The 12,691-nt window shown below is 34.9% G+C and overlaps 1 protein-coding gene across 1 annotated transcript in view; it reads right to left on the reverse strand.

Annotated features, from left to right (window-relative positions):
• The window catches only part of FRK (fyn related Src family tyrosine kinase), a 46,935-nt gene that overhangs the window by 13,856 nt on the left and 20,388 nt on the right, over positions 1-12,691 (reverse strand). Inside the window, exons 3-4 of the mRNA XM_042813139.1 lie at positions 5,975-6,138; positions 5,270-5,438 (exon numbers count right to left, since the gene is read on the reverse strand). Of these exons, the coding sequence (XP_042669073.1) occupies positions 5,270-5,438; positions 5,975-6,138 (333 nt within the window). The remainder of the gene's footprint in view (positions 1-5,269; positions 5,439-5,974; positions 6,139-12,691) is intronic.

The raw sequence follows: 12,691 nt of genomic DNA on the forward strand, positions 1-12,691 counted from the left end.
AAAAAGAAAAAGAAAAAGAAAAAGAAAAAGAAAAAGAAAAAGAAATGAAACCTGTCATAATAGCAACAAGAAAACTACATTTCTTTGAGGATGCTTGTGTAAATGAAATGGGTAAAATAAAAAAGCCAAAAGAAGTTTCAAATTAATTTTTTTTTAAAGTTTGTTGTTGAGTTACGTGTTTCTGAAGAAGTAGCTATTTTCACCTGTAATTGGCAAACAGAAAGTGAACAGCAAAGTACTGTAGGTAGAAACCACTTGATCAAAAAGCAGCTAGTTAATGTGTCTTTTCATAAGACACCAATTTGAGAGTAGGTTGATTACTATTTGAAAAAAATATGCATTAGATAATTCTTTTTTTGAATGAGTAACAGCTTGTTAAACACCAAAGTCCTTCCTAAGAAACAAATGTTACCATGTGTTTATTTGATGTACTCTCCGTTGTGTTTTTTGTTTTGTTTTTTTTTTTTTTTTTGCAGAAATCTCCTCTAATTTAAGCCTACTTAAAGAAGGTGTATCAGTACTAATTACTTGTTCTAGAGTTGAGGAAGCTTCACATTATAAGATAAACATTGATTTATTAAAAATGAGTTAAAGGTCCGTTATTTCTATCTAGTTTCCAGTAGCCTAAATGTAAGTGGTCCTTAAATATTTGATAAGCCCTTCTGGACAGAATTTGCAACTTCTAATAAACCTTCAAAAGTGACTTCAAAGTAACCTTGTGCTTCAGAGCAACGTTATCTTCTGCATGTTTATAAATCATGAACTTGTGTAGAGATTACGTTGAGCATTATTGTGATCTTCTGAATAAGTTTTTATATAAATAAATAACATTTTAAACTACAAGTTCTTATTAACAAAAGAGACTGAGTGTAAGATTTGCACAACAGGAGGAGACAGGTATCCAGCAACACTCAGTCAGTGTTCCGACCGTACACAAGTAAACTTATAAAGTAATGTAAGGATATGTACTGAAATAACTGGAAAAAATAATATCTTTGTTCAGGGAAACAGAAAATTTCCTGCATGCAAATTTTTTTCCACTGTATATGCATTAAATATATTACATGCTAAAGAACTGAGAATATTACTAAAGCTTCTCATAAGGCTACCAACCCTATGACTATTTTGAGAATGCTTCCTAAACAAACTCTGCTTTGGAAGCTTCCATGTAAAGAGGGAAACTTGGGAGATGGTTTACAATATGATAATGACAAACGCATCTGTCAGCTTGAACAGGCATAAGGAACTTTCAGAGATATGATTAACTGGTGACGATAGATGCCTGCTTTATGTGCTGACAGTTGGAGAAGCGAGCTAAGCCCAGGCAATAAGTTCTAGAAAATGCATCATGCTCAGCATAGGACAAAGTGTAAATCCCTGCTGCAACATTTTCCACTTAAGTAGAAAAAAATAATGTCTCGGTGAGGAAATAAAAACAAAAATGTGAAGTGATGGATCAGGGGCCTATAGCAAGACATCGCTGTGCAGATCCGAGAACATAAAAAGTAATTGCTGTCTTTCAGAGCGTTTTCTTATCTCTGATCTCTACACATCTTTGATTGTGGGTCAGCAACTCAAATGTCTGAGATTACGTTCCTTAGATAATTCTTGTTTTCTCTTTGATTTTTTTTTCATTCATAAATCCACCTCTTTTTTTTTTTTTTTTTTTTTTTTCCTGCATGCTAAAATGTCACAGATGCAGCCAAAGCAGAATGAACCAAATGCCAGACAACTATCTGAGTGCTGGCATGACATTACTACTACTTTTTCTTAAAGCCACAGTATCAAAGATCTATAATTCTGTTCCTTCTAGATTAGAAACCATAAATTTTGGTCATTGCAGCCTACAAAAACTATTGTTTCCAGCTTAGTCCCAGCTGAACTGTGTGTTCAGAGTGTTGCTGAAACACTTGAGCAAATTGCTTCTGGAAGCATGAAGGAGAATGCCATTGGCTTACAAAATGTAGTTCTTCACTCACTGTGGAAAAGTAGTTCTCCATAGTGCAGTGGACTCAGAAAAAAAAACCATGCTGCTGATTTATTAATTTTTTTAGCTGCAGCTTGATATAATTAGATCCTCAGCCATGCATCTGCAAAATTTGCAGCTTATACTGCCTTTCATTCTATGTTACTATACTGCCAAGAGTGTTTGTAGATATCTGAAAATATACTCCTGGAATTCTCCTCTGAAGTAGTATCTCTTTCCATGAGCCAGCAATATGTCCATATTGCCAAGAAAACCAAAGGTATCCTAGGCTGCATTAGGAATACTGTCACCAACAGGTCAAGGAAGGTGATCCTATCCCTCCACTCAGCCCTGGTGAGACCCTGTCTGCAGTGTTCTGTTCATTTCTGGGTTCCACAGAACCAGAGACATGGACATGCTGAAGAAAGTTCAGTGAAGAACCATGAAAATGATTAGAGAACTGGAGTATTCCTCTTATGAGGAAAGGCTGGGAGAGCTGGGAGGGGATCTTACCAATGTATAAGGGAGAGTATCAAAAGAATGGTACCAGGCTCTTCAGTGGTGCCTAGTAACACAATACAATGTGCACAAACTGAAATACAAAGAGTTCCATCTGGATATGAGAAAAAAACTTCTTCTGATGCTGACAGAGCAATAGAACAGGTTTTCCGCAGTGCTCGTGGAGTCTCCTTCTCTGGAGATCTTCAAAACCTGCCTTAATGCTTTTCCTGTGCAGCGTGATTAATCAAGTCATTTTACCCAGCTAAACTACCATAACACAAGGAGTATCACCATTGAAGGAGCTTCTTCATTTTTAGTGCACTAGACTGTGAGTAAGCAAGTTGGTAAATAATATGTTTATTTGGATGTAAAGTCTTCATTTTTAGCTAACAAATAAATCATTTTTATTATCTTATAATCTTTGGTGAATTCGAATTTTTCTATATTAATGTCTTCTCTGTTTCCTTTATCATTAAGACATGGAACAAGTAATGAATTGATTAACAAATAAATAGATTTCCAAAGTTCAGTTTGGCTTTAAACATATTAAACTTTGCCTCAGTTATAAAGTTTGATATCTCTAATTCTTTTCTTTTTCTTCAGGCTGAGTATTAAAAGCAGTCTTCAACCGTAACTTGGTATTACTGTCCCATTCAAGATTCATGCATTTCTGTGTAGTCTTGTCAGTTCTGATTGAGTCCATTTTTAAAACAGGAGTTTGTTTGACAGAGAACTGAAAATGTGCACAGTTCCCATTGCACAGAAGGAGAAGATGAAGCAGAGTTTTGAAATGAGTTATTAAGTGGAGCTGAAATGATTAGTTTAGCATTTCGCGCATGCAATACCAGATAAATGTCAGCTGCACTTTCTCTGTAGAGAAAATAAGTAGAAATGTATGAACTGCAATTTGTGCAAAATCTTATTTTGTTTGATGAGAAACAAATCTTTTCGTAGAACGCTAATTGCCTCATCTTTTCTTGAAGATGGAAGAAAATCTGTAGAAGAAAACTTAAGATGAGCCTTGTTCTTCATTCCAGTTTACTTAATTCCCTTCCTTAAATATTATTTACAAGATTTCATGCTTTAGAAAGAACCGTTCCATCTTTTGCTATAAAACAAACTTGCCCATATGTTTCATTAAATCTTTAAAAGAAAGTAAACTAACATGAAGAAATTAGTTTGGATAAGAAAAGCAAAAATTATACTGGGCTGTTAAATGGACGGCTAGCATGTAAGAAATGTGAACCAATTCCCTGTCTTTACAAAGCTGGACTTGTTCTCTCTTTTGGCATTATACCTAGAAAAAAATTGGTTAGCACATAGAAAAAGCCCAGTGAAGATTGTCTTACAAAAATGGGACACGTAAAATATCTGAGCTACTTTAAGAATTCTGCCTGTAGATTCAAGGAGAAAGTCTGGGTTCAGACTTCTTGTTTCAGATGGATCTCTGCCACAAAATGGCTTAGCACTGCGAATGTCTTAGAACAGGGAAATGGACAGAGATTTCAAAACAATTACTGTGTTTACTAGATCAGTGTGGAGATGATCAGCTCATTGAAAATGTATGCTGTTTGTTCAGACTAACTATGGAAAGACTTTAATCTGAACATTTTTTCTTCTTTAACATAAAAGTTTCTTAAATGCTTTCAATTTGCAAGTCCAAAAATAATCAACATTATTGTAATATAAGATAGACCTAATATGCACTTTCAGATTCTTCCCTTTTCTGGAGATCATTCTAGTCAAGTAGGACTCAGGAATATCTAGCTGTTCTTCTAAATCAAAGGTCCCAATCTATTTTGCTTCCTGAAACTGAATCATTAAATGAGCTTTTTCTGTTTGTAACAACAAATTTTAATGTTATCTTTAAAAAAACATAAATGCCACTCATGCTACCTTCTTCTCTATGGGATTCTTGCCATCTGCTGGCAGACGTTTTAAGTTGTCTATTTAAAATGCATAGATTACTTAAAGGTAATGAAAAATAATAAAGAAAAAATGTTCAAAGCTGTCTTAATCACAAGGTTATATTATATTCAAATATTGGATATTAATGTTGTGTGTCAAAACACACTAGAATGTATTTAGTCATTATTAAAATTGAAGTACTTCTTAAATACGATGAGCTTAACACAGTGCATATTCCATATCACCAAGGAAGCTTTATAATATAGCACCTACTTACTAGGAAAAATTCTAGTGATGACAAATCAGAAATAAATGGATTACTTCACCTACAGATCATACTTGGTCACTTAATTCTACACCAGCAATTTGGTAGCATACCAACAAATGTAAACTGTCTTGCTGGGTTTCTTTTTTGTGTACTATAAGAATTTTTGTGTAATGCAAGAATTATTTTAGCTCACACAGAAACAGAAAACTATATTATGTTGTCATTCTAATGCATTGAATCATAAAATGGCTTGGGTTGGAAGGAACCCCAAGGGTCGTCATGTTCCAACCCACAGGCAGGGCCACCAACCTCCTGATCTGGTACTAGATCAGGTTGCTCAAGTCCCCATCCAAATTGGCCTTGAACACCTCCAGTGATGGTGCACCCACAATCTCTCTGGGCAGCTTGTTCCAGCACCTCACTGCTCTGTCTGTAAAGAACTTCCCCCTCACATCCAAATACCAAACATGATCTGGACACTGAGATTCATTAGCCTATATATTTAAATACAGTGATTATAAGACAGCTACACATAGGGATAGAATCTATATTTGTAGCAGTGAAAAAATAAAGAAGCAATTTTGGCAACATTACACATTATTAACATTTAAGAGCAATTCACATACCTGGTTTTAATGTTTTGATTGCCACTGGGGTGGTATTATTCCACAGTCCTTCCCATACTTCACCAAACTGACCAGATCCTAACTTTTTCAAGAATTTCAGAGATTTTCTGTCTATCTCCCACTGATCAACAGTTTTATATGACAAATCAAAAGTAGTAGGAATTTGTACCTGGTAAAAGAAAATAAAAAATATATTTAGATATCCCTTTTTTTTACAATGTTAAGTTGAAACAGACATGAGTGTTTCCTGACAGCACAGGTGAAGTAAGTTGAGAACATAAAATAAATTTGATGTTTATAGCCAGAAATAAGGAATATTCTAAAGAAAATATGCTGACATTGAAAGTAAAAATTAGAAGTCAATCCCTAATAAACTTTTTGAATAATCATGTCTTGCTTGCCTGAACCTTGTGGTTTTGCCTTCATAAATACTTATAGACAGCTGGAGTTATGAATCTAAAGATTTTATCACCATATACATCTATAAAAATTGGTATTAAGAAATTGTGATTTGGCATATTTTCTCCTCTCACCTGTTCAAAATTAACACTTCAACTTCAAGAATGAAAGTGTATTGCTATCTGAACTTTCTGAAAATAAGAATATAATCACCATTCCAATTATGCAAGCAGATATGGGACTAGCACTTTCTAAATGATATTGAAGACTTAGCTTGTGAAAATATGTGCACACATTCACTCTTACCTTTGGACAGGGCTTTCTAAGCGTCACACAGAGGCCATCACTGTTCTTACTGTAATAGTCAACAAACTCATTCAGAGTTTCAAAAGTTTTCAATCTACTTAAGAAAAAACCTTCTCCATCCAGTCTTTTGATCCTGTAGTGCTTCACTGATTCACCATCGAACACTAAGAAGATTTAGATATATTAATTTTTCAGGTATTAAAGCAGTAGTACAATATAGTTTATGACCAAATCAGCAAAAGAGGCATTAGTTCCTAGAGGTTGTATTGAAGAAATTAAAACAAATTATTTTAGTTTCAAAGATGGCAATGGTACAAATTCTTTTCCAAACCACAGATCACTATTTAGATAGCTTAGCATATCCAGTCTTCCAGTCTTCAACTATTCAGATTTGGAGATTCTTATAATCACCCTATGATGTGACACAAAAATATTTAAGGTCATAATTGTTGAGACAGTTCATGTTTTCCATCTTTTAGAATACCAAATCTTCCAAGAGAATCTAGAATTCAAAGTAATCATTTGATCAATTTTTAATATTTTGGTTATCATACAATATTTCATTAGTGTTAGCATTCCAAGTAGCATCTTCTGGATCAGCAGGCATTTTTAGAGCAATACAAATGTACAGACAGTGCTCCATGGTTTTCTAGAAAGCACTCATATTTTCCATGGATTTTACTGAGTTTTGTGTGTGCTTGGAATATGTAAAAATAAGACTGGTAATGCTCTGCTTTGAGTAGCTTATAACTATCCTTACCATTGAAATGTGGTTTATTCTCACCTACACTTCTGTAAACAAAAAGGCCTTTATCTTATTTAGGTCTATCTCCTGATGTTCAGTGTCCTTTTCTGTGATTATCACAGCAGAAGTTGATAATATCAAAAGGAGAGCTATGTCTCTGCAGGGTGGGACTGGTGAGAGGGAGGAGCAGCAGTAGACCAGAGATGGAGAAAAATGCACTCAACTCAAGCCTTGGTTAGGATAGTTGATTTAACTATCAGTGCCATAGCTTTTGGCTCTAATATTAACAGTGCTCTAAAATGGACCTAGCTAAAGAGAAATTCTGACTATATAATGAATAATTTAACAGGAAAGATGTTTAAGCACTAGGATATATTTTTTGCATCCCAAACAGAAGAGACATGCATGGGTAGAAGGTTTCCTGATGTGGGGAGTTTCAGGTGGAAAAATGTTCTGAGCTCATAGAATTACCAAGGTGCAATGGCATTAAGTGGGAAATTTGAAAGTGTGGATGGGGTTTCTTCTCTTTTTTTTTCCCACATGTTAGAGCTTGTGATGGGACACAGGATGCCCAATTAGAGCAGGGGTTATGAGATTAAGAAGCAAGACAAAATGGAAAATATCTACTTACTTTGAGGAATAACAAAGAGGAGAAATATTGGAGCAGAGTTTCTCTAAAAGAGAAACATCACTTTTTTGAAAGAGTCAGAAATAGGTAAAAACAAGAGAGGAGAAACAGAGGCTTGTCATTCTCTTCCATTCATGAAACAACATGGTACTTTTCTATGATGAGTAGAAGAGAGCTTTAAAGGGAAGCAGGGCATCTCATTTGCCTTGCTAGTCATCCTCACCCAACGCTACTCCTTTTCCATAGATTGGGTGGCTCCTTTCACACCCATTGGTACAGGAGATTACCATTATCTTCCCCTTCTCAAGGCCCTCATACAAGACAAAACTGAAAAGAAAAGTACATGGAAAAGGCCTACTGCTATTTACAGCTATGTTTGAGCATTTAATTTTTAATCACATTAGCAATGGTAGAAGTGTGCACAGCTACATATTGCACATAGAAACAGATGGCTTATATTACTGGTTGCTTTTGATTAACAAAGATGATATAAAGTATATTTCACTCACCATTCCATTGTTTAAATAATAATAATAAGAAAATCCTCCTTCCATAATTACTGTCATGTATAACAATTTTTCTACTGACAACTCTGCAGTTGTCAGGCCCAGCCACCAGAGGGCATCTAGGAACTATTAAAAATGTTATAGGATTTTATATCTGCCACAAGTAATATTTTTAGCGAGATTGGTAACCAGTTCAATAAGGACCTGCATAAGGCCCATAAGATGGAATTTTTTAAATACAGTTCCTGAGAATAAAGATAATTAAATCAGAATTAAAAAAAATTAAATCAGCTTTTTTTTTTTTTTTTTTTTTTTTTTTTTTTTTTTTTTTCTTAATGGAAATTCCGTAACAACAGATTGAAAATGCATTGAATTTTTCAAAATTAAAGTAAAATTAAACTACCCAAATGAATTGCTATCTGTGATTAATTGAACAAAAAAGCCAGAAGGATGGCTGTGTTAATCCCATCTTAGTAGAATAAAGTGAGAGTATGTAGTTTGTCTATCTGTTTTATTCATTAGAAATATTATATTTGTTACTTCTAAAGCAACTAATATTAATGTAAAAGTTGGTTTGAAACTGTGTTCTATTTTTTTAAAGGAGACTTGCCTGAAACTTTATGGCTGTCCATATAGAGGTCAGACCACACCAGTGCAAACTTCTGACTTTATGTTTTCTAAGGTTGTGAGTAATGGTTACTGGACAGGAACCTGTTTATACTGGATTTTGTAGATAAAAAATGCTTTATCGTGGTTAGTGATATTTTGCTACTATTCAGATTGTATTCCTCAAGGTGATATCAAATCGTATCTTGCCAAAGTCTGCTCTTCATATCAAATTGAAATAAAACAGTGTTTGCCAACCAGTAGGTCTAACCTTTTTACCTCAACCAAGGAGTGTGATCTGAACAAGGAAATAATGAGAAACAGTAGTATAACCATAACATTTAGAAATGGCCAAAGAGAAAATTTCTTAAGGCTGTCAAGGAAAATAATGAGTTAGCCTACTGTATAATACTTGTCTTCACATTCTTGTGACATTGCTGTTTATGGTAATTTCATAGCTTTTATTTCCTCTGGATGAAGTAGGGAGATGTGTGAACAATTCAGAGAAAATTTCTGGTCTGACACAGTCTTTAGTTGTGATAAGCAGCTGAGGGAAGGGCTGGTACAGCACTTGTGAGGGAATTGTTCATTGACATTCCAGGGCTGAAGCTGGTTGTGTGAGTCCTACATCTCATTGGCAGAGCTGCAGCATAGCGCAACTTCTCAGCCCACACGCAATGGAAAGCACGTGGAATTCTGGAAAGAGGCAGCCATAACCCCATAATGCTTTCAGTCTTCCTTAAGCACAAGCCAGACAGGATGGGTCTGTGACTTCAGCTTTACACAGCATGACAGCAACTAGGTTTGAAGACTGCAGTGAATTTATCATCCAGTTCCTTGCCCTTTCTGATGTAATTATGGCTTTCCTTAGATTTCTTCATGGTTTTGGCTTAACAAAAACATTCTCCTCTCCCTCCTCCCCTCCCTTCCCTTCTACATCAGTTTAGGCCATGGAGAAATACATTTTGCAACCCCAAGGAAGTTAATAAAATAATTTGTTGCCCACGGCAGCAGAAGTAAATTTTACGGTGGCACCAGTGAAGTCTATATCCTCACCAAATAAGTAATGGAGACACTAAGACATCATACTGCTAGAGTCCCAGCAGCTCTCCCTCAGCACTCACACTACAGAGTAACAAGCAGGAAGGGAGAGTGGGAACTGAACCAACCTGGGGACCACAGACCTTAATCCTCTCTTATCCTTTCCTAGAAGGAGAAGGAGCTCTAACAACAGACCTGGTGAGCCAGGGAAGGCTGGGAGCAAAGTAGCTGCTTGGATCACCCCCACCAGTACAGAGATGGTACAGTGGCTGCTCCAAGAGCATTTTCCTGCTACAGCCATGGTTTTGTTACTCCAAACAATTTACTTCCTTAAATGATTATGGTCTTGTTTTGTTTTGTTTTCCCTATGCCTAAAGGCAATCTGGACTAGTGGAAATCACACAATCTTTTTTTTAGGAGCAAGAGGAGGAAAAATGCATTGTCATTTAATGCCACCAGATAACATTATTCAGTAAGGGATGAAATAGAGAGCCTCCTGCTATCATTGGCAATGACACTCAATTAAGCTGAGCACATCTAAATTATGGCTTTTAATTAAAAAGAGGCAATGTATAAGATGGCACCAACATGTTGAAAAGTTAATATATTTCACAGCAGATGCTGGAGTCATCAACATAAAAATCTGTCTATAACATGTGCATTTTTAAAATGGGAAAACCTATTTTTAAAATGTCAAACACTTTAAAATGATAGTAACACAGTGCATGATCTAGTTTGATGTGCTTTCCATTTAACTATTCACAGCTATGAAAAAGTTTTCTGAACATCACATTTTGTTATTAATTTAAATAGTTGTTTATAATTAAAATCTTTCACAAAATATGAGTTATCCCATTAAGGCAAGCAGGAAGTGAAAATATTCCTTTTAATGAAAAGCAGGTTTCATTGATTTGTTGCGTTGTTTGTTGTTTTTTTTTCCTATTTTGTTTGTTTGTTTTCTAAAGATATCCATTTATTCCTCTTATTAACATTACGTCTCTTATATTTTGCCCATATGAGTGTGATATCAGACATGAATATCATGAAATCAGCTTTTGGAAGCTTGGGTAAGAATCTCTCTTTCTTTTCTATTTCTTTTATGTTTTAGATTTATTATATTTAAATGTAAGACTGGACATAGATTAAAAAAAAAAACTTTCTGATAGACTTTAATTCTGAAAGGTAGGTTATCGCTCTTTAACCATTATCACCATCTTCTCTGGAATGAAATCAAAGCAGCAGTAGCAGAAAGAGTAAACTCAGTGAGTCTTATAGAGGATGGGATCTTGAGGTTTAGTTCAGTTTTTTATTGTTGTTGTTGTTGTTTCTTGTTTTTTTTTTTTATTTTTGGTTTTGTTTGTTTGTTTGTTTGTTTGCTGTTGTTGTTTTTCTGTGCAGAAAAAAATGGGAAAAGATATTAGAGAGATATTCCAAAATACCGAGTTGTGATTTCTCCCTGGTCAGTATAACAGCTAGCACAGAGATATCTGAGCTATCAAAGACCTCCTAAAATAAATAGTCCTGAATCCCTATTCCTCATGTTCCTCATGAAAACAGCGTTTTCGTGCTTCAGCTTTGAGGGTTTGGTAACTTCTGATGGAATAAATAAGAGGAATTAAGAAAAATTGCTTATTTCTTAGTATCTCAGGGATCTAAACAACTTTCCATCCAATTACCTCTTCCTACAGTACATTTCACTTGAACACTTACTTTTGGGAGATCATCTACTAGGTCTTTCAAAGTAGATATAAGTAATGAGATTATGGACATATAAATATCTCAACCACTATGTATACCATTACAATGGAAGGAAACAAATAGCACAACACACATGAGGCATCATTCAGTCAAGTCTGTTCAGTAAGCAGCAAATAATATTTAACTTCTTCAGGATGAAGTAGCATGTTGAGGCTAAATTGCATTCCAGCCTGGGAAGATGCTAAAAAATCTAGCAGCAGTGCTAAATTGCTTCATTAATACTGTTTACAGACTGTGTCAGAATTTAGTTTCTTTCTATTCCTAAAAGACTACAAATATTTAATAAATCTGAGATGGCACTTGCCTACATGCTCAGTGGACAACCCACACATGTTCTCAAAGAAGGACTGTCTGCTGTAGCTGGAGCCTCACCTCCACATATATAATGTTCTTCAGTTGTTCTTTCATCTAACAAACCAGCATGGAAGAACTCCATATTGATGGTTTCATATCTTGTTGCTATAAGGCATTGTCAAATCTGTTCCCAAAGAAGTTTATACAGAAGCCTGAAAAAAAGTCTGCTAGAAGCTTACTTAGTTGAATTAAATATAAAAATCAAATATGTTATATTATCTTTCCAGGAAAAAAATGACTAGCAGTATTAAAGGATGGTCTTATCCCATCACAAATGCTGCACTGATATGTATTTTCATTCTCTTTGACTTTTCTCTGCGCTACTTCTGTTGTAAATAAGGCACTGCTGCCTTCATCTTGGAGAAGTAGTTGGGAGGCAGGCTAAGGTATTAAGATTTTGAACTTTTTCTAGCAGACTACAGTTGTAGAATAGTAATAATTAAAAAAAAAAAAAAACACAAATTGCATTTCCATCCTCTAGATGCATAATCATAAGAATTTTCATCAATATTTATTAAGGTGTCATGTATTCAAACGCCAGAATTAAACAGATAAAAAAAGCATAGCTATCCTTCCCTTCCTAACCATATTGTTAAAAGTCTAGCCCAGTCCTTGGATGAAATCAGTTCACTGGAAGCTGAAACCATGTAAGACAGGAAAAAGTTAGCACATAGAGGGAAAGCATTTTGAACAGCCTGTGGCTATAATACAATCTTCAGATAAAAGGGTGTGCACACAGTGAGTCAGTTCTGTCACAGTTTGGGAGCAAACTAATAACTTGTTTATTTTAGTTTTAATATCAGTGCTTCTTAGCAAGAACAAAGTTCTTTGAGGTCCAGATGAAAAATGTGGAAGTAACTGTGCCAGAGCAGATCATATCATATTTATTTTGTAAATTCTCTATTTCAATCAATATATTTTCCTTGTCTTTGTAATAAAAAGCAACCTTCCCAGACTACCATAAGACAGTGCAGATACACTCCCTTTCCTTGTGATGCAGAAAAAGAAACCAAGACAATGTGAACAAAAGACTTAATGAACAAAAGTTCACTAAGCTGCTTAATGCATTTTTTAGTTAT

The sequence above is a fragment of the Centrocercus urophasianus genome, unplaced genomic scaffold (genome assembly GCF_019232065.1).
Source record: "Centrocercus urophasianus isolate 14NV4802_14NV808 unplaced genomic scaffold, USGS_Curo_1.0 seq_10, whole genome shotgun sequence".
Taxonomy (NCBI): Eukaryota; Metazoa; Chordata; class Aves; order Galliformes; family Phasianidae; genus Centrocercus; species Centrocercus urophasianus.